The following is a 26,950-nucleotide window of genomic DNA, read 5'->3' on the forward strand; positions in this document are numbered from 1 at the left end:
AAAAGAGCACTATTTCAAAACAGATTACATCTTACTTATTTTATCCATAAAAAAACCTAATAAATTATGTGTCATTCAACATAAAATATGAAAAATGGTTGAAATTTTCGCAGTATTTTTAAAAATGCTTTTATACCTTTTGTGCTTCACCATTTCAAAAATTACCCAAAATATGTCGAACTTTCATTTTGCATTATTTTTTTCATTTTATTGTTTGTTCAATTGTGAGGACGAATGACTGAGCACCATACAATCATGAAGGCTAAAATTTTTAAATGGGAAAACTTCGTATTCAAATAAATGGAATACCATTAAAAATATTGAACCTTATTATTCCTATTTTTAAAATATGCCATAAATCTGTACTTCAAAGTCATACAAAAGTATGTTACAGTATCACCACTTTGCAGGAAAGCGTAAAAACGTATATATGATGCGTAGAAAGGTTAGGACATGCGCACTTATGACACAGGTAAATAAATATAACGAAAATTTTACTATATAACTACAGTGTCATGGCTAAAAGCGGAATAGGATTCTACAGCATGTAATCTTTACTACTAATAAAGCTGAAAGTCCGTGTCTGGATATCTGGATCTCTGTCTGGATTTCTGTGACGCGCACAGAGCCTAGACCGTTCGGTCGATTTTCATGAAATTTGGCACAAAGTTAGGTTGTTGCATGGGGGTGTGCACCTCGAAACGATTTTTCGAAAATTTAATTATGTTCTTTTTCTATTCCAATTTTAAGAAAGTTTTACCGAACAAATTATCACAACGTGGAAGATTAAATTACAAAATTATCATAACGTGGAACCGTAACATTGGCGAACAAACGAATATAGCAAGTTGTCGAGAAATTCGTCATCTATTATTTGTAAATATACAGGCGAACCAAATGACCTTTTAATTTTCAACTACGGGCAAAGCCGTGCGGGTACCACTAGTAAAGTAATAACAAAAAATTGATATTTTTTGTCTTACCTTAGTCTGGCTCTGAGGTACAGAAATATAAAATCAACTTGTAAACTAATTACAGAATTTGATAAGCATAGCCATACGCACCTCATAAATGTGGTACACCTCACTCCCTTCTTCAGGCCAATAGCGATGGCACATGGCGACTCCATTCTCCATCAAGCGGCTCAGCATGACAATGACGACACTCCCTTGTTCCCAAATCATCTAATCAAAAACAGGTTAAGTTTGTTTCTGTTTTAAAAATGCCTTTTTTTGCATAAAAAACAAATGCAATTATTTTCGTTTCGTTTAGGAAATTAGTTTTGAGAAATTGATGAAGTGGTAAACATGAATCGCTAGACGTTTTCCGAATGTTCGAGAAAGAGGGAAAACAAAAATCATTAATTAAATAAATGTTGATACTTCGAACAAGGTTTATAGTATGTCCTGAAAAAAAAAAAGGATTTCTTTGCCAAATAAGCGATAGAAAATTATAGTTGCTATAATTTTCATAATGCTAATATAACACGATTTACAGAATTACATTTTGGTATTCTAAGTTTTAACAACAACTCATAAAATATTTACTTAAATGTAAGAGAACTTTACTTTTCATTTACCATATAAAAAGTTGTATACAATGCGTACCATAGTTAATTATATGATAGTGCTAAAAATACACGTAATCCCTCCACCTTACAATTAAAAAAAAAATCAAATAAACAAAAATATCTTGTTAATAAAAAACTGTAAACGCAATAATTCACGAAAATTATTCCAACTAGGTACTTTTGAGTAATTTCTCCTTAAATCTAAATGTTTTTCTCCTCACTTCTAAATAATCCCAACAATGATGTTCATAAACCAAAAATAAACATACATCAGTCAAAGTCTTATTGGAGTGACAGAGATCAATTTGACCAAAATATTTTCCTACAGCTTGAACTAGAATTAATCGTCCATAGTTCCATTTTCCCATTTAAAGGAGAATGAATGGAAAGAGAAATTATAAGAGCATTTGAGTTTGATAGAGTAGTTTTAGTCGTTGCGACCCTTCATCGTACTAACCACAAAAGTGTTATGATTACAACGTAGATAGTAAAGACATACATTTTGGAAGAAGAAATAACTTAAAAAATGTATCCTTTTTCAAGTAAACATTAAATTATACTAAATAACGAATAAATACCTTTGTGCTGAAAATTAAATGAATCAATTAACCAACGTTTTAAAGCACAAAAATTGCAAATTATTGCAGACACGGGTTTTGGAAAGCCATCCTCGGATGACTTTTCATCCAGAAACTCACACTTCTTTGCATTGTAAAGGGTGCTCCTTGTAACACCAAAACACGTGTCTGCAGTAATTTGCAATTTTTGTGCTTCAAAACGTTGGTTAATTCATTCATTTAATTAAATGATACTATCGAATAATTTGTTTGGAGTGAAATTTGGTAATTTGGAGAACGAAAAATTACTTTAAGCTGGATAAATTTAAAATGATCTATGCTAAGATTTTTTTTTAATGCTTACTTACCTGCCAGAAATCAGCAGCCGTTTGAGGTAAAGGACCTTGTGTTGCGATGTAGGCTGGATTTCGAGGGTCATGATCGGTCTGTAAATAAATATTTATTTTGAAAAGATTTTAACGCTCTAAAACTTTTCTCTTACATGTGATTAGAAAATGTAAGTATATTGATGAAATCTGAGATACACAAAATTAGAGTCGCTATATAGATATGCGGACGCATCAGCTTAAGTTTAGCCATTTTGGATCGGATTTTTCATTGTTGCACTGCTAGGGTTACCAGAGCAAAGTTTCGGGTTTCGCCAAATTTGCTGAAAATAATACTTTGTTTAGTAAATAATTCACGTGTCGCTAATAATCGCTCGCAGTGAACAATCACCAAACGCGATTACTCGCCAGAAAAAACAACCGCTCAAATACGCGCTCCGATCTAAAAAGGCTGATCTTAAGCATATGCGCCGGCTCGTATATATAGGGGCCTTACACAGAATATATGGTAAGATTACGTAGAAAAAAAATATGTTCCAGTTGAAAACTGAAAATGAAAATAAATTCGTTAAGATAAAGAGGTATTGTTCTATTTCTATTTAACATTCTATGTAAAGCTGCTATATACACCTAATTTTAGATCTAAAAATAAGAAAAAATGCTATATAAATTAATATCAACGTCCATGTATTTGAACTGCATATATTATTGGCATTAACTTTATTGCAACTATGACTGCTGAAGGCACTAATTGTTGATTACAAATCAAGCTTTTGTGAAAACGAGTAGGATCAAATAAACTAATGTGTTGAATTAAAGAAAGGGTATTTTTCTTTTTCTGATTAATTCTGCTATGTAAAGGCTGTTAAACGTAAATCGTCATTAAATGAAATCAGCCATTAATTTAGTACAGTAATACCGATATACTTTTCATGTAAAAAAATAACTTTATTTAAGACAGTAAAATATAGATGCAAATGTTAGTCAAATTTGTACACTTACAATGCTGCTGGCATTAATATAGTCAGATCCAGACACGTTCGAAAGTTCAGTCAGAAGAACACGAGAGTGATCATCTGCAATAAATTAAATTACATTAAAATAAATAATATAATTTACAAAAAAAGAAGTCGCATAACAAAGCTTGATAGTTTACTTTCTTCTGCACTATATTTTTCTATGAATATTTCAAGGAATAGTGCTTTATCTTAAAAAATTTTATTAATTATCCTGCGAATATGTTTATCAGAAAAAACAGCCAGTGGATGTCTTCAGCCGTCACTGTCACAACACATTGAATTGCGACGGTAACGCTTCAGCACATCGCATTAAATGTATTTGAACAAATGTTTGAAAAACAATTACGAAAGTATGAAAACATTTAGCGTAATAATTATTTATTTATTAGCATGGAGCACATCCATTAATTATTTCAAATATTGCCATGATTTCTTCGGATTTTGGAATTTAACTAAGATTACGTAGATTGCTCCTATTTTAAGGAAAAGGATTTTTTGCATAAAAATGTATTGATTAAAACGTAATGCGTTTAAAGTTACGAGTAATTTTGACTACAGAAGTTGCTAGGTAAACCCTCCTAAATATTTTGTAACGTTGTTTTCAGGTTTTCAATTGATATTCTTACATGCATAGAAAACATTACAAATATTATTTGAGAAAAAAAAAAAAGAAAGAAAAAAAAACAGAAAAGGAGAGAATCAGTTTTATAAGAAAGTGAATAGTTTAAAAAAAGTCAAAGAAATATGAAACTCAGATTAAATAGTAATTAAAATGATTAATTGCAAAAAATAGAATAAAATATTCATATTTACGAAAAAAAGATTTATTTTCAAACTAGATTAATTAAGCATATCCGTTAAATCGTTCAATAAAAAGTCTTATTTCAAATGGAATTTTTAAGATACGGAAATCTATAATTTAATTTGCTACTTTAACTTGGCCGTTTTTCTACTATCATTTAGATCAACGAATTTTCAGACAATATGGGTTATGGGTTGTCAGAATTGTGTAATTGAAAGTGAAGCGAAAAAAATTTCTAACGAGGAAACGATGTAGTGTGGCTCTAGTAAGTTAGCCAATTAAATTATTACTTTTTTTTTTGCGAATAAGGTTGATATTTAAAAGTAGAACAAATGGAAAAAGGTGTTTTTAATTAAAAAAAACAGTAAAGACATTTTTAAAAATTAATTTGTGTAATTACAGCAAAGGAATGTATTCAGCAAGTCAAATTTCCTTTGACTCCGAGTTGATCAGAGTTTCTAAGGTATTTTTTCACACGGTGCAGTCCTAAAAAATTTAGAATGCTCTGCAAAAGCCAAGAAATTATCTCGTCGAATTCATAAAACCTTTTTTACATTATTTAAAACGCAAAAAATGAATTAACACCATAAATATGTCTATGATTGTTGTTGGCCGGAGCATTAACCATTAATTAATTAAACACCAATTTATTCAGATATTGCCAGAAAATATCTTAATCAGAGGAATATGACACTGATGCAAAAAATCGATAGTTTAGGGACAAATACTGTTATCCGAGCATACGTCATCTCATCAACTTCAAATTGTATATTTTCTATTATTCCTCCGTATATACAAGTATGTTTATTTTCAGAATTTGATTCCTTAAATCTTCCTCCAAACATTCTCAATCAAGTGAAAAAGTACACCCGGTAAATAGTTAAAATACAATTTTTTTTACAGAAAACTCAACAGGCCCATGTATGACTAAACACATATAGGGTGTTCCGTTTTAACCTGCAAGACCTTTATTTTCGCAACCGTTAGTCCTAGATGTATACTTCCAATTGGAAAAATGCTCAAAATCAGATGCAGAGTTAAGATATTAAAAGTTTTAAGCAAAAATAAAAATAAGTCATAAAATACAAAATTTAACTTTTTATACGGGCCCCAGGTCACCTAACTTATGTTTAGGGAAATAATCTCCACTAAAAAAAATTACTACACTAAAAGTTTGAAAATAGTACGACCAATATTAACTGAGATATGAAACGCAACGTTTTTTGACTTACACCACATTTCACTCGCCGTCAGTAACACCTTTTGAGGAAAAATATTGTGGCTAACAAGTGTTTAAAATTACATGTGTGCATAAAGTGTGGTTTTGATGCAAAAAATCGATAGTTTAGGGACAAATACTGTTATCCGAGCATACGTCATCTCATCAACTTCAAATTGTATATTTTCTATTATTCCTCCGTATATACAAGTATGTTTATTTTCAGAATTTGATTCCTTAAATCTTCCTCCAAACATTCTCAATCAAGTGAAAAAGTACACCCGGTAAATAGTTAAAATACAATTTTTTTTACAGAAAACTCAACAGGCCCATGTATGACTAAACACATATAGGGTGTTCCGTTTTAACCTGCAAGACCTTTATTTTCGCAACCGTTAGTCCTAGATGTATACTTCCAATTGGAAAAATGCTCAAAATCAGATGCAGAGTTAAGATATTAAAAGTTTTAAGCAAAAATAAAAATAAGTCATAAAATACAAAATTTAACTTTTTATACGGGCCCCAGGTCGCCTAACTTATGTTTAGGGAAATAATCTCCACTAAAAAAAATTACTACACTAAAAGTTTGAAAATAGTACGACCAATATTAACTGAGATATGAAACGCAACGTTTTTTGACTTACACCACATTTCACTCGCCGTCAGTAACACCTTTTGAGGAAAAATATTGTGGCTAACAAGTGTTTAAAATTACATGTGTGCATAAAGTGTGGTTTTACAAATTATTCGAGGTTTCCTTAGTGTGTTTTGCGTGTCACGGCATAACATTTGCATTTATTTTTGAATAGCAGTGAAAAATATAAATAACTTCTTTTCCTCACTTTGACGACCTGTAATTCCTCTGGAAGGGGGTTAAGTTCCAATTTCACCCTCTGTATGGTCCCTTAAAACTTTGAACTGGAATATCTCCTTGGTCGAACAAATGTCAAATTTTTTGTATCAGTAATGATTTTTAATGGAAATTATTTCTCTAAAAGTTAGTTAAAGGACCTAGGGCCCGTATAAAAGTTAAATTTTGTATTTTTGACGCATTTTTATTTTTGCTTCAAAGTTTCAACATCTTAACTCTGCATCTGATTTTGAACATTTTTGCAATTGGAAGTATATATCTAGGACTAACGATTGCGAAAAGATCTTGTAGGTTAAAACGGAACAACCTGTATATCGCTGTATTTAAAAAACATCACGTGACATAACATTTTGAATAAAATTCCACTTGAGTAACTTATTGGCTTCTTGATATCGTTAGGAGCTTCTTCATCACCTACTCAGAGCAAATTATACGTGATGCCAGGTATAAATTTTATCAATTAAATCCCTTGACATATTTCAACCACTATTAGATTGCATTTTAATGACTTTTATTGGATTTTTAAAACTCAATCGCGTTTTCGAGTTTTCAAGGATTAGCCTGCATAATGCTGTCAGCATGGGCTCTTTAATTAGATGAAAAAATATCGAAGCTAACAGTTGTTTTAACTCGTACGAATATTCCAACTATACGCTGGATTGTGTTTGTAGGTTTAGACTGCAATATTTGATTTAGGCAACCTCTTTCTGCTACGAGAATAAACATATGCATTTACCCTTTTGAAACTAAATTTTCAGTTGCCTAAGTATTCGCATTCGATTACTCGATTCAACCTCTTTCAAATTTTCAAGGATTACTTTACAGTTATTATGGGTTATTTTTATGCATGGAAGAAAACGATATTACTGACTACTTATCGTCCGTGGTGGTAGTACTTCTTAACTTTATTTAAAGAATCTATAACAGAATGAAACACAGGTATAGTGAATACAACATTTTCATACTTACATGGCAGAACATCAGTGTATCGGTTCTTTTTGATGTTCTGCGGTTGAGTCGCAGCGGAAGTGGAACAAAGTTCTGCTTCGTAAGCGCAAAGAGCTTCCCACTCTCTGTCCAAGCGGTCCTTGTTTTTCAAGTGGTCCTCCATGTAGGACTGAAAAATGGACAAACGAATTTAACAGCCGAAACTACCTTCGGCTACACATTAATATGTACGGTAATGCATAATACTGTCCAAGATTTCAGGTGAAAGTTATTTTTAAAAGATAATTATAAAAACAATAGCTTGAATTTTTAACGTCATATCCTCATGTAAATAATTGTCAATATACTGTTCGAGTGATATTCCTGGCGTCTTCAATAACGAAACTCGCGCCATGGCATAATAATTTGATAATATTTTTTGGTATTGTTTGACATGCATTGCATTTATTTTAACGAGGCTGAACTGGATCCGGTAACTTAACTGCTTTACTGGTAAATTTTAGGAGAATGAAGAAACGAAAATGGGATCAACAATGAAAACTATCTACTGGAGTTTGGGGTTAATCCACTGGAATTAGGGTTAAAATTTCAACTACCAAAATATCACCTTTCAGGCAATTGGTTCGTTCAAATATAGAAATAATTTTCACCCGTTATATCTTGACGGGCGAATTTTCTAGTCAATAAATAATAGGGAATCTAAATAGCTTAAATGTTGATGGTTTTTCAAAGAGATATTGCGTGTAAAACTAAACAAAGAAACAGACCTAACTCCTAAAAGGGTATAACTACTTACAAACATCAGGTAGTAGTAGCAGTCAAGTAAAAGACAACTAAAGTGTATGATGAACCCAGCGCAGATTTGTTTCGACACTAAATGGTAAACAGATTGAAATTAAGGTATGTGGGGAGATGTAAATAGGCATTTAAAAAGTTCTTCTAAGAGAAGTATCGACAGACGTAAGATTGATGCAGTGGTTGTGAAAAAGATTGATGTTTTGTCATAATATGAATAACATCACGTTCTCCAAAACAAATTGAAGTTAGCGAAATAAAAGAATCTAAAATGGATAGTCTTCTCAATATAATTGCAAATAAAATAAAATGTAACTGTGTGCTTTTTTTAAAGTTGTGTTACTCAAAATTTATTGCAAAAAACTTAAATATAAGTTACATGAAATATTTAATTATAGGTCTTTGAAAATACACTTTACAATGTTTAATAGCGCATGCTTCGCTACATCAGATAATCAAATAATAAAAACTGTGACTAAAGCTTGACCACGAAAATAAGGCAGATGATCTTGAAACGAAACATCATTTGTATCGTTTGTAACAGGTAGAATCTGCCTGAAAGCACCGAATAGTACGAGGCATGGTCTCGCTAATCCTATTTATTCCAAAATAATAACAAACAACCTATTACAAATGATACAAATGATATTTTTGCTTCAAGATCAACCGCCTTCTTTTCGTGGTCAAGCTATACGCACATTCTATCACTGATAGGATGTAGTGTATTTGTACATGTAAGCTTTAATAAAGAAATGCAGAAAAAGTAGATAAAGTTTGACCATAGAGAGATGGCGGATGACCTTAAAATGGAAACATCATCTGTATCATTTTTTTATAGGTAGAATCACCCAGAAAGTGCCGAGTAGTAATAAACGCTTTTTAGCTGGTCTTCTGTATTACATAATAATAGCAAACAGCCTATTACAAATGATGTTTCCGCTTCAAGATCATCCGCCATCTCACTGTGGTCAAGATTTAACACCACTAGTCCTTTGTTCATTCCAATCTTCTGTCGTAAAGACGTGGATGAAACAATAATTTAAGTAAACGCTTTCATATACCAGAATAATTCATTTTGTTATGCCTGAAATATGTGTTTTCTTCTATTTGTTCTGCTAATACAGTAAAATATCTTCTAAACTTAATTTCTCACATAGGGACACTTTTTCCTCTGAAATTCATTTAACTTCTGCTAGTAACCGTAGAAAATGCGTTTATCATGCCTTCTTTAAATGGCTTTATTGTTAAATGAGAACCTCAGAGACTATTTCACAAGACTACGCCACATCTTTTCTTTTAAATTCAAACTAACCTTTATGTAAAGCAATAAATGTAGAAAACTTTATAAACTGTAAGAATTTGCTTAACAACCCAATTTAAAATGCTCACCACGTTGTCTTTTAAGTTAAAAAAATATTATCTTTGAAATCTTTTTGTTTCGCAGACTAAGAACGTTTTCCCCCATCTCCTTAAATCTTAGAATTACAGAGAAGTCACCAGTTATTTATTCAGAAATTTTCCTAAATATATAAAATATCTGCGATAAAAGTTAATGTGATTACATTTAGTATTGTTAAAATCTGAAAGCAATGTCATAAAAAGATTTAATGGATTAATACGTAGTATTATAAAGCAATAGTTATAGATAAAAAAAAGTTCTTTTTTATGAAGTTTTTTTTCAGCCATTTTTGTTGAGACAAACACTATAAGGAAAAAAATGGTACATTTAACAATAATGAGCAGTAAACCTTTGAATCCACTGAATTGAAGTTAAAAAGAATAATTCAAAAAAATTATTGCATGATATGAATTTTAACTTATCATAGTGAAACAAACAACTCCTTTTTACCAAAGAATATTTAAACATTTATTTGGTTCTTTCATACAACGTTATGAGGGAAAACAGGTGATTTTCTACCACATGCATTTATTACCATAGAAATTTACAGGAATACACTTAAATCTTTAAAAGAAATAATTAATTCCCTTATATATAATTTACCGTACTCATTACTATTTATATATAAAGCAAATACCTTAGTGCGGAAAGTAAATAGATGCAAACAGCAATCACAAAGCACAAAATTGCAAGAAAATAATTAAAAAAAAAAGGTAGTGAACGGAGATTGCAATCCACTTTTTAAAACTAAGAATGACAGGTTTAATTACCATATTAGTTCCACACTTGAAGTTAGTAGATTATGTGGAACTTTTTGTCATTTTCAGGATGGAGAAAAAATACTGATATTAAAAAAAAGTGAAGATTAATGACATTTGGAAGATTTTGACATGAAAAGCTATTTTAGTTAAGATGGACAATATTTTTTACAAAGCATAACCGCTCAATTAGAATCCAAAAAAAAAAGAGCAATAAAAAGTAGCGATAAATACATTCGAAGAGCTATTCTGTCATGGGCAGGAAAATGGCAGTATCTGCATAAAGGAAATTAGCGAGATAGTTGAAGAAACGCGGTTTGAGATCAACGCCAACACTAGAAAACGTTGGAATTCGAAGTTTTTTTTTTGCTCCTTTTTTTCCACCGGAAACCAAAAAACAAGCTTGTATAATAAAGCTAACGTAAAATCAGTGTTGCCAGATGGTCAAATCCAGAATTCCCCAATTCCCTTCCAACTTTTAACCAAAAAGCGATGTTTTCTATCAAAATTCCCCAAATTCAAAAATTACTTTTCCACCAATACTTTCATAAAATGAATCGACTTCCTCTGATATTTTTTTCTCTTGAATTTTTTTTTCCTCAAATAGCAAAATTTTCTTATAAAATTCCCCATTTTTTTCCTTCCCATTTTCGCGTTTTTTTGTCTTCTTTAACTTTCTTTATCTTTACTAACAATAAATCTCAAAGTCTCTCTTTCTGGATCTATCTCTGTCTGGATCTCTGTGACGCAAATAGTTCGGCCGATTTTCATGAAATTTGGCACAAAGTTAGTTTGTAGCTTGGGGGTGTGCACCTCGAAGCAATTTTTCAAAAATTCGATTTTGTTCTTTTTCTGTTCCAATTTTAAGAACATTTTCCCGAACAAAATTATCATAAGATGGACGACTAAATTACCAACATGGGTACAAGCCAATTGGCGAGAAATTCATCACGCATTATTTGTAAATATACAAGGGAATCAAAAGATCTTTTAATTTTCTATTACGGGCAAAGCCATGTGGGTGCCACTAGTCATAAATACAAGCGCCTGACCGAGAGATAAGAAACAGTCAAATATTTTTTTCTACTCGCATTTACTACTCTGCTTCTGTATGTACATTTAAACTATGATTTTTGTATATATCCAAGAACATTCTTCATCACACTTATTTTTATCTGTTTCACGTATAACTAGTTACTCACGCAGAACATTAATGCGAATTCCGTAGCATAATATTCCACATAATGCGAAATGCGAATTCATAAAGTTGAGCAAAGCTAAACCAACGCTGTTTGACGCAAACAATGTATCTACCAGATGTCAAGACGCGAATTTAAATACGAAAAAAAAAAAAAAAAATCCCCGAGGTTTTTTTTTCCCCCAGGTTTTCCCCAAGAAAAATTTTTTTCTCCAAAAAATTCCCCTTAAAACCCATTTCCCCAAAATTTCCCCAGAGGGCACCAGAATTCCCCAAAATGGGGAAATTTCCCCCAATCTGGCAACACTGCGTAAAATAGATGAAGAAAATGCAAACAAATGAAAAATTAAAAAAAAAAATGCAGTTACTTCTTTTTAACTGTCCGTGGCAGCATTGTTTAAGTACGTTAAAAATATCACAGATAATAAAACTAAAGGAGATGTTTCAAAAAGAAGAAAAAAAAAACATTTTCAAAAAAAAAAAAAAAAAGACACAATTCCTTTAACAATTTTTTGAGTACACGGAAAGGTAAAAGACCCAAGTGGTTCTTTTAGTTTCATTTTGCGTTTAATGTTTGATAAAGTTTATTTATTTTTATTCATTGTCTTTAGTTATCTAAATAAAACTTTATTTATCAAAATAATGAAAATCGTTTTTTTTTCTTCCAAAAACGATAAAAGTGATTCAATTACTAAATCAAATAAAGTTAATTTTTTCACCACTTACCAGTATCATGTGTCCTGTTGATATATCCATACTAGATGCCACTGGTTCTTCATTCCTGCAGTGCGCAAAAGAATTAGTGAAAATCTCATCTCGTAAGAGCAATATAATATAACAATTAACTAAAATTGTTTAATAAACAAGAATAAAACTATCTTATAAAGATATTACGAAATAAAATATTCATTAACGTTCCTAAAAACACTCCAAATATTCCCACCTTTAAATAACTCTTTTTTTTCTTTTGTGTTAGGTTAGGAAGTAGAAAAAAAGATATGCATTGTTAATTAAAAAAATCTATTTCACTGTCAGTTGGTTTACAATTAAAAAAATTACAACTAAATTCTATAGTTTGGTTTAGGATCAGTTGAATAAAGAGTGTTAAAAATTACACGAGACATTACATGCAATTTTTCCTACTTATTAATCCAAAATCGGACTTCGAAGTGCACATCATTGGTAAAAAATACATCTATATCTGAACTACATGATTCCAGGCTTTACGGTTTATCCGAAGCGTGCCAGAAACACACAAACGTATTAGTCCATTAAAAGACAAATATACAGTCGCACCAGTTAACAGCGAAAAAAAAAATAGATAATTTATAGTGAAATCGTAATAGCTTCAAATTATTTCTACATTTTACTCTGCATAATTTAACTTTTGATGCTGAATTTAAGGATACACCGAAACTTTTATCTGGTCCCCTGAACTTTGTTAATTGTTACAAATGGGCGTGACCGTATACATATGGGTACAATATACATATATTGTACCCGTTAAAATGATATACTGTGGTAAATACTAAAATATACATGCACACACCATGTGAGAAAAGATGGATCTACAAGTTATAACTGCAAGATAAGATCGAATGTAAAGCTCAGGAGAATAATCACTCATTCTCATTTCAACGAGCACTTTGCGGGTGAGAAAAAAGCACTTTACGGAAAAACAAGAAAAATGACACAGACGAAGAAATCCGGCAAAGAAAAGATTCCACCGTAAAACGTGCTTGGAATTTAAATTCTCAGATTTGACCAGACTATTTCGAAGGAAGAGATTTCTATTCAGCCCGTCGAATCCCCGCGCCTTCAACAGGCGAGTGCTTTCAATGGGGAATTAGCCGTCCTTCGTTTCACATCTTTAGAATCTGCATTAGGACCTGGAAGCGTTGCTTCCAAAAGCACTGTCCTGATCCACCAAGCGGCCTCTACCTTTCGGTTAAATCGAAATCCCCCCTCAGCGTCCTTTTCCCGCAGAAATGCCTCGCAAAGTGTAGGGATGCGCCTATCCTGTTACACAAGGTCCCTCTCCCGGTTCTAAAACAGGAAAGGGGAGATTTGATGGGTTCTGTAAGCTGTTTTGCATGATTGGGATTAGGTCTGCTTTCTGTCGCTGAAAAGCGTGATGGTCGAATGAAGGTGCAGCATTCGATTGTGTGCTAAACAAAATCCGTTAGGACTAACTATTCCGATGTCGGGGCTTTTACTACAATTTTTGCCAAGGCTTTATTTTAATGCTATATTATAGACTAAATTCATCCATTACTTCCACGTTTTGTTGAACCAAAACTATTCACTCTTTCTTCGTTCATCTGTTTTTGTAAGTTCACTCTTTTTTTTTTTATTTTCATACGTGGCGGAGTAATTCCACGAAAAAGTCAAACTTTTGTCCTGCACTTGACGGTTTATATATTTCAATTATAAGCAATAATTTTAAAGGGTAATGACAAAATAATTTGCTTAAGAAATCACAAATAAGTTTGTAATTTTTGAAGCAGAAAAAATTTGTTCATTAATATTTTAAAGTATTTACGTGCGGGAAAAAATAGTTTTCAGTGGAATGGGCCTATTCGTCAAATTTTTAACTATGTTAGGTTCATTTCCCTGACTTCAACAATAGCTGCACATCTGCCTAAGTATCGCATTTTTATGGTTTTGTCTTCACGCAAACTTCTTTAAAAAAAAAGTCTTTTCTCTACCTGAGATCTTTTCACGAAACCAATTTCTTGTTCTAGTCGCATAGTTCCCACAAAAATTATTCAAGCCTGCAGACACATGGACCAAAAGACATACACTTCCCCCATTTTCTAGCTTTACTTTAATTTTTTACTTAAATCTATTTATTCAATTGAACTGTATTATTTATTTACTCACTTTTGTTTTTAAACAGATTTATGCGATACTTACGACCGTAATATTTTTTTCCCTAACCCGATGCCTCACTTAATATTTAGCTCTTCTTTTGGGGGATGGTAAGCTAAAAACACTCCCTTTCGTGAACTTGCAAGAGCAAGTAAATATCAGCAAAGCCAAAAGTTGACAAAAACGAAAAATGTGATTGCTAAATGTTATACTATGTAAATAACTATGTTAATAAATTGTGTGCACTTGTCAACTGGAGAATCAAAAGAACTTTACGCATAGTCGCTCAATTTCTTATTTTTAATTTTAGCCGACAATGACACACGTCGAGTAATTTAGGTATCTTACTTCTATGTGTAAAAATGACAACAACGTGTATAAAGTACAAATAGAGTAATAAAATAGAGTTAAAAACTCAGCAAACGGCTGTTTCGGGGCTGTCATATGCAAGCCCATTCAACAGTGCAAAAAAGAAGAAAAGTCCACACAATGTAGACCGAACGACAAATGAACAAAAATGAAAGGAAGTAAAGTAAATAGACATGGAAACCGGAAACACATGCGTCACAGAATAGCAACGACACCTATAGTGCGGAAAAACGTCACAAACAGAAAAAAGTTTTTAAAGATAAGATTTCCAAACACTGGGGAAAGGGAGAGTACTCGACAAATCATTAACTATTGAAGCAGAATTTTTCCAAATGTAATAGGATTCCCAAAAATCTAAATCATAAATCGAGGAACACCCATGAATAACCTTGGCAGAAGAAAAATCGAAAATATGATTGAAAGACCAACAGTGTTGTGCAATCGAGGAACGTTTTAAATCTTGCTTCTTAATGTAATTTTCATGTTCCTTAATACAGAATTTGAGAGAACGTCGGGTATGTCCTATGTATGTCATTTGGGGGGCTTGCATAAGTCCCGAAACAGCTGTTTGCTGAGTTTTTAACTCTATTTTATTACTCTATTTGTACTTTATAAACGTTGTTGTCATTTTTACTCATTCCATAGTACAAAGTTTTCGACTGCTATTTTTACAATTTACTTCTATGTGTTATTTTCATAACTAGTATGTGATTACGGCTTTTTATTGTCGTGTGCAATATTCTGCTTAATATATTTTTCTGTTTATCCCCTGCGGTTTATATTTCTTTTTATGTAATGGCAACAGCAAAGAATTGTAGCGGAACAGTTTTACTTGTGATTGAAATGTTAATGGTTGTGTTATTTTCTCGCCCTTCATTGGCGGAGAAGATTCTCTATATTATACGTTGTTAAATGTCTTCTTTTATTTGAATACGTATTGGATTTACTCACTGAAGTCTAGAATTATTTATTTATGGAATTTCCTGAGTAAAAAGAAAGTAGTATGATTCAAATGTAATATTTTAATCAACAACCAAGCATGTGTTACAGGATTATCTAAGAATTACTCTATGCATTAAAATAGAGACTTCCTCTTAAGTATAAATGCCATATTATCGTCTTTATATTTATTTTAATGCATGAAGCTTCATAACTTTCAAGAATGTATTTTCAGAATTTACCACGCAGAAATGTTTGAATTCAAATTTCCCAGGATCGGAAGAGGAAATATATCACGCGAAACACTGCATCGCGAATAGGAAAACCCGCTGACTGGAGTATCTAGGAAAACAATCACCATCAAACAGACTGTTCTCGCCTGGTCGATGATACAAAACATTCATCACTTAGCCCTGTTCCGAAACCTTATCAGGGAAAACAAAAGAGAACTCGTCACGCAGAAAACGCATTCATAGCAAAGCGTTGCCTCTTCTCCAAAAGATGGATTGCTTCCCTCGCTCTTGCAAAACGAGTATCTGCAGACTCGGGAAAGAAATTGCCACAATACGAAAGGATGCGTATTACTCAATTCTTATACCTAGCGCACCGATGTACTTACGTTTAGCCAACCACCTGACTTGAAAGAGATTTTTTTCTCTCTCTCTGCCTCTTCTTGATTTTTTTAAATGTACGTGTATATGTTACAGCAAAAAACCGAAATTGAAGATGTTAACTTTCGCCGGTAATTCATCAAAAAATATTCAGATTTTGTCGTCTTTGTGAATGCTGATATTCACCGGTAAATGTGCATTTTCCATCTTTCAGATCTTCACAGTAAAATATATACATAACGAAATTTATGATTTTTAGGTAAACAGGAAAACCAGAAACGCTTTCACACGTAAAACGATAAATGCTATGGTCATCTGATCTAAGGTTGAATCAGTTTGGATAAACGTAAACAGAATTTCAATGGCTCAAAGTTAGATCTTTCGTTTTCTTTTACATGAATAGAGAGGTGACAAGTTGTACATTGCATTCAAAACTATACCCTCTGAGAGTAATTCAGTGTGAAAAATGACGTTCTGACTGTTTGTTAGTGAAGGAAATACTGTTTACATTACTCCAGCAACAAGTTTCCATTTACTCCAGAGACTAGGGAGTAGATAGAAAATGACTTCTTCCCCCATAAGGTTGATGGAAGCAGATTACCGTAGTATACACAATCAATTTAGCAGATTAAGAAGTTTTATACGAACGATATTCAATCTGTGGTAAATAGGTCGTATGTGAGTCGCTAAAACCTCCAAATATAAACCAAAATCGTTTAAAAAGAAAAATCATGGTAACTGGAAAGTAGGCTTGTGTAGCTCTGGACCGAACTTCTTGTTATTCTGAATGACCGAACTTCTTGTTATTTGACTTCTTTTATTCTGAAAACGATACACGACTTTTTTTTTTTGTGACGAAAAACTAATGTATTAGCTGTTTTTCATTGTTAAAATGTGCTGCTATTTATTTGTTTAATTGTTTACTTTCACGCATTTTTTTCTTCATCTATAAAAAATGGCTGCATGTGTGTGTGTTCATATAAATCAACAGTTTGCGTTGGATCTTTTACAAATTTGGCACAGAGGTCGTTTGATGCTTAGGAATTCATAAAAGTACTTTTCGCCCCTATAGAGAGCAAAACTCCCTTTGGGGGGGGGGTGCCATAAAATCCATGAAACAAAATGTTCACGCCTATTAATAACAATTTTTCGAAATTTATTTAAAAAAAAATCCACATTTAAATTTTGTGTCAGATAATTGCATTTTTCTACACGTTGACAGGATATTTTACACTATTTGTTTTTTTTTTCCCTGCTTTTTTTTTCAAGTCTAATTACTGAGCATGCGTCACTAGACACAATTTTTATTTTCGAGGTAGACCGTACAATACCGGGCAAAACAGATAGTATATAGTTTTTTAAAGTGAAAGGCATATTTTGTTTCAGAAATCAACTTCTAAAACATTCAACTTCTGAAACATCTACATTTTTTAAATGTTAAAAAATGTATATTTTGATAACTTATCTAATTACGAGAATATAAGTCAGATGCTATACTGTCGATGTGCAAGGGAAAGTACGCTTTGAATTAAACTTCCTGCTTCCCCCTCCCCCCCTTCTTTTATTCAATCGATTAAAGTTTTTCTTCTAATATGGAAGCCGCTTTATTTAGCTGTCTTTGTATTGTAACTGTGTTTTGTGTTTTATTGATTTATTAAAGTACTTATAATTTTCCAATTCAATTTTAAAATTGTACGTTATTTTTTAATGTTATTTTATGTTATGTTTTTTTAATTTTTCTGATGCAAAATTTTTTATTTAAATACTAGACCAAATTTTATGTTAAGTCATTGAATTGAAAATGTTTGTTACAGAAAAGTCAGTAATTATTGAAATTTACTAAAACTAAAGCAAAGCAATTGGGGAAAATTAATTTGATACTATAAATTCTAAATAATAAAAACGGGAATTAAATAAATACGATATTTAAATAAATTTCATAACTTATGTGCGGAAAAAATTAGATCTGGTTGACGTACCACCCTCAAATTACACTATATTCATCTCTCGCATTTCATCCCGAAATACATATATCTTACATGTTTTGCGTGCATTATGTATGTTTACATGCATGCACTTACTGTTTACATCTAAAGCAAAAACACATGATAATTAATTATCAAATCATGAGAAACATAACAGCCGCAGTGCTATCAGCTTCTGCTTGCAACAACAGAAATACAACACTTCTATTAAAAAGAATTTAAAAGTCAAGCTATTTCCTTAATTTTATAATAATTTACTCTCTCTGGCTCTTTTATATAGAGATACAAGAATGCATTAAAAATCTTCAAATGTGTAACACCGCTTTGAAACGCCACCGAAAAGTAGAGAAAAAAACCCCTTTAACCCTTGTATTTATTTCATAAAAACTCAATTCATCACGTCGCATTGTGCGCCGAACAAGCTTGAAAAACGGTATTGAAACAGAGCAGCATCCCGTCACGATAGAAACGCATTTCTGCGAAGAACTACCACTCTTTATAAGATGTATTGCAGCACTGGGGTTACTAACTATTTACTATGTGCGTTACTATGGAAACGTCGACAGTGCATTCTTTCCGTGTATCATTTAGTGCTCCTTCTATCATCCCGCTTCTATCTGTTAAAGACATTGCAGTGGCGGAAATTTATCTGTAGCAATATGTATCAATCATGTCTTCTTCAAAGAATTTTTGTGCTCAATTACGTTTCTGTCGTTTTCGTTCTGTGTGCTAATTTTTAAAACTCCGTCTTTGAACTTTTTTACTTACCATAAAACTGAGAATAATAAAAAATGAAAGCTTCAATTTTGACTGCAATTTTCGAGTAGCAAAAAAATGCTGTGAAATCCCGCTACAGCGAATTTGAACAGACCGGAATTGTTTTTCGTTGTAACAGAGTTTAAGTAATGTAATGGAAATTACATTGGAACTGAAAGTTTTAATTAATTGAAAAGAATACTTTGTTGTATCGGTATTCGTGGTAACAGGATTTCTCTGTATGTATTTTTCGTAAAGTTTACAGAGGTATAGCATACATTTGAGCTTACTCCATTTTCTTTGCTACACTGCAGAATTCGCAATAAGATAATTATTTATTAGTAATAAATAATTATCTTATTTATTTCTGTCTTTAATTCACACCTTGATTTTTTGATTATTGTCAACATCCTCATTTTGTTTTGATATGTGTCTTTTATGTTTGGTTTTAATTTTAAATCTTTTGCCTGCTGTCATCTATTTGTGTTTTACATGTTAAGATACTTCAACTCCTTTTTACTTCCTTTTACAAAAAAGGAAGTTTTGTATTCGCGAAAAAATTTTCACTCAAAAATCGACCTTAATTTCCATTTTGCTCACCCCCGAATAAATGTTGAGTTTTTTTTTTCGACTCGACCACACGTGGATAAGTGCCTAAGAACGTATAGACACGCGAAATATCCATTTTAACGATTCCCGAGTTAGTTACAACGAGTTTTCTCGTGACGTCTGTATGTACGTTTGTATGTATGTGCGTATGTATGTCGCATAATTAAGGAACAGTATGTCCCTGAAAGTTGAAACTTGGTACGTGAACTCCTAGTGGGGTCTAGTTGTGCACCTTCCCTTTTGGTTGCATTTGGGTGTTTCTAAGGGGGTCTTTTGCTCTTTTTTGGGGGGAATTCATTGTTAATTTCGATGTAAACTCAAGTGGTGGTACAATGTGGCGGACACTTGGCGATATATCGCCAGTTTTTTGGTCGCCAAGTTTTGTCGCAACTGGACGACACATTTGGCATTTAAAAAAAAAAAATATCTGGTTTCAATTTGGCCACTGTTGGTGATATTTAGAGAGTAAACTATTGAATCACATTAAAGTTACTAATAATGGGAAAATAACATTAAATTGGAGTAAAAGTAAGTCACATGAAACACACATCAGCTCGTTTATTTACCACTTTCATTTTTTCAGTCTCTAAATCTTGATTTTAATTTTCTCAGTTTACTATTTTTTAAAAATCTTAAATGCATAAAAAATTCAAAACTTCACTTTAGAGTATTTGCTTATTTCGACGATTTTGTTCCAAAGTTTCTCCCGCGGTTTTAATTTAGCATTTTTCGCAAACCTCTCTTTTCGAATTAACAGCTTGGTAATATTGCTTGTCCTATAAACTTAATGTAAGCAACCGATTAACATGTTTGCTCCCCAAATTTCACTGTTCGTTTTTCAAAATAATTTCATTCTTGATTTGTTCATACCGTTGCTATTTTTTAAGTTTTAATTTCAGTTTATTTATTGTTAATATCACTGAAAATTATTTATTGATAATGAAATAGAAGTGCGTAAAAATGGAAAAATTGCTCCAAATTTTAATGTTGCAGTACTTTTGCTGTTATCGTCATTTCGTACGATGATAATTTGGAAATATTTTTTTGTCAGATCTGGCATTTGAGGGGGTGAGGGATAGCTCTCTTTATCCTCCCCGGATGGTTAACAATCTTTTCACGAAGTCAGGTTATGAAAGATTATTATTTAGTAAAGTACTTGTTGGCTCAAAATCTCTAATCGAATATTTTTGTCCAACCAATTCCTGATTATCCAGATGATTAAACTATCGAGTAAACTGTTTTGAAGTCATGTAATAGAGTATTTTATTTAACACAAGACTGATTTTTTTAAAATCCTTTTGCGGACAATGACCTAACTTGAAAGGAAATTAAGAGAAAAAGAAGGAAAGAAAACACTTCCCTTCTGCAAGAACTATTTCATAAAGACATAAATATTCTGTAAAGTGTTGATTTTCATTAAAGCAACAAGTTGCAAAAGGGAAAATATCCTTTTCCGTGCTGAGTTTCTTCCCGGAAACCCTCTCTTCCGAAGGAAAATCTTTCACGGAAATTTAATGGAACATAAGCTTCCTAGATTGTTTCGAATGCTGAATCAAATTGCAGTAGAAAGCATTAATCTCCATTCTTCGCACTGCCACAGCGACGGAACTATAGCCATTCCATTAGCGGCAGCGAAAATGATCATAAATTAATAAGTTTGAGGTCTACCAGCAGTCTTAACTTGTTTGGTCTTAATTCCCCGTGAAACCGTAGCTCTTAGAGGGATGATTTTAAGTGTGCGCTATGGGGGATTAATCTTACTTTGAGGGAGAAAGGGAGGAACACCCTTTCATGTTCGTATGTTCGTCTTTCAATGCAAGTTACAAAATGTTGCTTATCTTAAAGCAGCAAGTGGTTTGGGATTTATAAGTGGGGCGACACATTTTGGGGAAGAAAGTACGTGTAGTGGTATTAAAAGGCAATGTTGTTTTCTTATTAGAAACTGTAAATACAAGTTGACCCCCCCCCCCTTAAATGATGGGTAGGTACTTTTTGAATCAACACTTCCCTTTTCAAATGTGTGAATTTATTATAAACAAACTCTTTACGATAACTCTATAGACGCAGTTTTTTTAAATAAGAGGACTTGATTACACTAGGAGAAGTAATTTAAGAAATCATAAAATTAATAAGAAAATACTATTTGAATTTATTGTCATACATTTAATGAATTTTAACCTTTCGTGGGCGAAAGTTGAACTTAGATTAAAAAAACAGCAGCATAATCCTCATAATTTAGTAATTATGATAATTTCGTAATTTACACGTCCATCTTATGATAATTTTATTCTTAAAACTGGAATAGAAAAAGAACTACATCGAATTTTTGAAAAATCGCTTCGAGGTGCACACCCCATGCTACAAACTAATTCTGAGCCAAATTTCATAAAAATCGGCAGAACGGTCTAGGTCAAAGAGATCCTGACAGACAGAGATCCGGACAAAGAGACTTTCAGCTTTAATATTAGTAAAGATAATAACCACCATGATAGATTAAAATATATATATATATATATATATATCTGAAATAATCTTTATACATATTTACTAATAATAAAGCGGAAAGTCTCTCTATCTGGATCTCTCTCTGACAGGATCTGTGTGACACGCGTAGCGTGTAGACCGTTCGGCAGATTTCATGAAATTTGGCACAGAATTAGTTTATAGCATGGGGGTGTGCACCTCGAAGCAATTTTTCGAAAAATCGGGCTCATTCTTTTTTATTCCAATTTTAAGAACTTTTCATCGAGCAAATTATCACAATGTGGGCGAATAAATTACCGAATTATCATAACATGGGCAAGCATAGCAAGTTGGCAAGAAATTCATCATCCATTATTTGTCCAGGCGAAACAACTGACTTTTTAATTTTCTACTTCGGGCAAAGCCGTGCGGGTACCACTAGTACGAAATAAAATACCATATTTAATGAAAAAATAAATCAGATGATCAAATAAGATTTTAAATTACTAAACACTAGAAAAATAAAATTTCTATCTTCAGTGAATTTTATGTTTATTGATTTTCTCATAACTGACATTAAAAATAATTTATTTACTCTCGCCATTTGTAATAAGCAAAAAATCAAACTCAATTCGACCAGACAATAAATATTCGATATCTTACTTGATGCTGCTTTCTCGACGAATGACGGCATGAGACGCTTTCATTGCGTGTGTCAGAACACACAATGATAGTTGTGTATAAACGAAAATCTTACTTTTAAAACATCCGCTACGATAAAAACCGGAACCGGAACAGCAAATCCACGTTTATCTTTTCGAGGCTCAGAAACAGAAGCTCAGCCTAAAGTTTTGTCATATTCTGAAGATTCTAAAGACGCATTAACGACTTTAGTAGCACACTTATTAATATTCGGGTAGGTGCTATAAAATTTATACTATCCTTAGCTAAGTAATTTGTATCCAGGTTTGACATTCTGACGACAGGTTAAATGCTTCTAATACACACAAATTTATTTTTATACGATGAATAGGGACCGCATGAAAAAGTCTCACATAGAAAATAACCCAAAAAACTTACAAAATAATCTTGAAACGAAATCAAAATAAACCAAGTGATGATAATTTTTGCCGAGTCGTCGGACAAAATTTCCTGAATAAGCAAATTTTTGAAGGTCACAGTGACTTCCCATCGTGGTGCGTATGTCGTCACCTCAAGATACTACCTCGCACTCGTTTAAAAAGTAATTTCGTCAGTAATATATTGCACAAAAAAACAGGTTTGGGAGAAATCTGTGTTTTACTACAGTTCAATGGTTATTGAAGGTATGCAAAGAGAATGCAATACGCTTGTAATGCACGAATTATAAAGTATTATTTTAAAAAGCCTAGAGATGGCATTTTATTATATTTATGTTTAGTGAGCAAAAAAAATAAATAAATAAATAAAATATCAACTTTGAAATTAAAAAAAAGAAAATTAACTGTCAGACTCAAGCCCATAGTAAATTTATGCAACATATGTCAGTAAAAACATCCATGAAACAATTCAAGGCTTCAACAGTTTTCTCAACACATAACCTACAGAGTATGTTCGCACAGAATAACCGGTCGACAGCGGTTAACTGGTGCTAACCAGACGGTTCTAATAGAGCTATCAGATATTGAAAACAAACGAAAATAACCTATGGACACTTACTGCGACGTAAGGCCCCTATATATACGAGCCGATGCATCAGATTAAAATGAGCCATTTTGGATCGGAGCGCGTGTTTGAGTGGTTGTCTTTTCTGGCGAGTTATCGCGTTTGTGATTGTTCAATGTGAGCAATTATTAGCGACACGTGAACTGTTTATTAAATAAAATATTATTTTTGGCAAATTTGGCGAAATCCGAAACTTTGCTGTGGTAACCCTTGCAGTGCAACAATAAAAAATCCGATCCAAAATGGCTAAACTTCAACTGATGCGTCGGCCTATCTATATAGCGGCTCTATACATAGCGGCTCTACTGCGACGTCATCAAATCAACCGCTGACATCATCAAATCAACCAACTGGTGCAACCGGTTAAACGATTCGAATTACTCACAGTAAAACACTATTTTGAATAGGTATGATCGGGCATGTTTTTTTTTTTTTTACTTTAAATATTTTGATCAGGCTAAACATTGATTACATTGGTTTTTAGACACACTAAAAAAAACGTCTAAAAGAAAATCTTTAAGATAGTAAGTGGGAAAAAATGAGAGCACAAACAAGAATGTTGAAGGTAAAGAAAGAAATTAGATTTTGGTAGTAAAATTTGAAATAATAAGCATTTTTAGCACTAAGCATAAGCACAAACAAGAATGTTGAAGATAAAGAAATAAATTATATTTTGGTAGTAAAATTTGAGATAATAAGCATTGTATCTAAGAATTCAATCAAAGATATTTTTAATTTGCTAATTCAAAGGCAGAGAAAATGAATTAAATGAAGACAATACTCACTACCCCCGCTAATCTGTCACACTTTATTGATTGACAACGCATAGGAAACTCGAGGAATTTTAAAACTTAATTAGGTGTCATATTTAAATTCAAAATACGGAGATTCCCTACCAGATGAATGATTGAAAAATGAAATAAAAAAAACATTTTTTTTGTTTGTTTATTGTGCAGTCGTTTTAAAGATATTAGACAGTAATACCTTCCAGAACCCTTTTCTGGGTTATTTTTATCTTACTTCCGAAATGGAATTATTTTTAACTTATTAACGTTAATATGAAAACAAATTATAATAAATTACTACTTAACTTCCAAAAAACGTATCACGATAAAAAAATGTTGCTCAAAACACAAATATCAATTTCCTGCTTTTAATAAGACCAAACTTTGTTGGAAAACAATTTCTGGGAAGTTTCTCCAATAAGCTTTTCCATTATGTCGAAACCCATCTGCTTTTATTCTTGCCTTTACATCCCTTAATGACACTCTTCAAAACCATATAATAACTCCTTTCTCTGAAATTCACACACGATTAAACCATTTTTTGAAAGGCATTAAATGAAAACAACTATGTCGCAAATCCTAAGCATTACACCCTAAAAGCTTTTGAAATAATTTTAAATTATGCTATTCCTGTTACCCTCAAGATCCATGAAATAATTTTAAATTTCATATTATTTCTGGTCCTGAGATTAAGTTGCTGATGCTGAATTTTGAAACTTGCGACCGTTTTTCGAAAACGTTACAGTTAAGGATTAAGATAATCTCTAAAATAGAGTGAAAAACGACACAGCGCGGGAGCTTAGTTTTATCGATTGCGAAACGAATTGAAATATGATGTTTTTAAACTTTCGCTGTACATTTTATTTCTTTTTCTAAATCCAACAACGGGAGAAATATAGTTCTATTAGCTTTATCGCAATGAGAAAGTCTGGTTCTTATACTTTTATTCCATTCCATTAGAGGGTTAATAAGTAGTTAAGTAGTATGAAATGTGATAGAAAAGAGAAATTGGTTTTCAGTAAAATTTAGCACCTAAAGGTATTATTGAACTTTGCGTATGTTTTGAACTATGTGGATATACGAGTAATAATGTAACCTAAAGGTGACATTCTATGACTAAAAATTAATTTAACAACTTTAAAAGATCCAGACACATGTTTCGGGCTAACAAGGAGGTTTTACTTTTGCAATTCAAGTGACTTTATGGGTTTGTAAAGACATGTGACGAGAGCCAAAATATATTTGCCAAAAATTTTTGTCAAGAATTGTATTTCAATGTTTATCACTATTTTTAAACGAAAAAACTTATGACACTAATGTCATGATGAATGATCACATGTAAGTTACAGTTTTGGCTTTAAATTAGCCTATTCGAACGGAACTTTATCCTAGTGCTGCCTTTTTACCGTTGAGTTTGATCAGTAGGGTAGTTCGAAAATGCATGTTAAAAAAAGAAGAAAAACATCTGCGTCTGGCAATGGACCCTTCGGGCCTTTTTCCTTTGAATGCTGGCAAGTTGCATTCAAAACATGTTATCGCAATCCGAACTGCGATAGCATCTTAGCACGCTAGTAGTGTGGTAGCATGCTCTTCATCGGTTAGTTTTCGTCGAGGCATGACAAAGCTATAAGGTATAAACCAACCTAAGGTAAGGAGTAAGTCGGGAAGGTATAAACCAACTCCCTAATTTCGTATATAAATTTGACTCCATTATATTATAAAAATCAATCGAACTAAAATCACACATAACGTTGTTACACCTCAAGAAGTCGTCGCTCAACTAAATTAAAAATCTATCAAAAACGATCTCGTGAGTCTTTTAATTTTCAACAATGAGGTGTTTCCATTCGGCAGTTTGTGTGAAATGAAATAAATAAATATATTTAACAATTGAAATACATTACAAATATGGATAAGGTGTTGCCTTATATTTTACTAGAGATGATCATTGCGCGGGAACATTGAAAAAGGAACCGGAACGTCAATAGTGGGCAAGTGAGGATAATATGCAAATCAGATTGCTCAAAACAAGTTTCTACTAGATAACAGGCCAATAACAATATTTTTAGACTTGTGGATAGTAATATACTGGAAGAGCTTTAGCTTCCTATTTCAACTGAAAGAGGTTGCTCAACCACCTCCCCTCAACTTCATACGCATGGGGAGGGGGGGGGGGGGTAAAATACATTGAACAGAAAAAACAATGCTTCACATTACAACTAGCCGCCTGTGATTCGCGTTTTTACTCAATTACTCTTTATTGAAAGCAGCCGCCTACGACGGCTGTTTGGCTTACTTGTCATTTACCTTTTTACTCTCAGATTGCCGCCTTTGGTGGCTGTTTAAATAAAGTTGGCTGCGTTATTAATCAATCT

At 32.4% G+C, this 26,950-nt stretch overlaps 1 protein-coding gene across 1 annotated transcript in view; it reads right to left on the reverse strand.

Moving 5' to 3' along the window:
- The window catches only part of LOC129234107 (receptor-type tyrosine-protein phosphatase N2-like), a 188,043-nt gene that overhangs the window by 37,505 nt on the left and 123,588 nt on the right, over positions 1-26,950 (reverse strand). The window contains exons 4-8 of the mRNA XM_054867999.1: positions 12,210-12,264; positions 7,355-7,502; positions 3,477-3,550; positions 2,496-2,573; positions 1,065-1,184 (exon numbers count right to left, since the gene is read on the reverse strand). Coding sequence (XP_054723974.1) covers positions 1,065-1,184; positions 2,496-2,573; positions 3,477-3,550; positions 7,355-7,502; positions 12,210-12,264 — 475 coding nt within the window. The remainder of the gene's footprint in view (positions 1-1,064; positions 1,185-2,495; positions 2,574-3,476; positions 3,551-7,354; positions 7,503-12,209; positions 12,265-26,950) is intronic.

The sequence above is a fragment of the Uloborus diversus genome, chromosome 1 (genome assembly GCF_026930045.1).
Source record: "Uloborus diversus isolate 005 chromosome 1, Udiv.v.3.1, whole genome shotgun sequence".
Lineage (NCBI taxonomy): Eukaryota > Metazoa > Arthropoda > Arachnida > Araneae > Uloboridae > Uloborus > Uloborus diversus.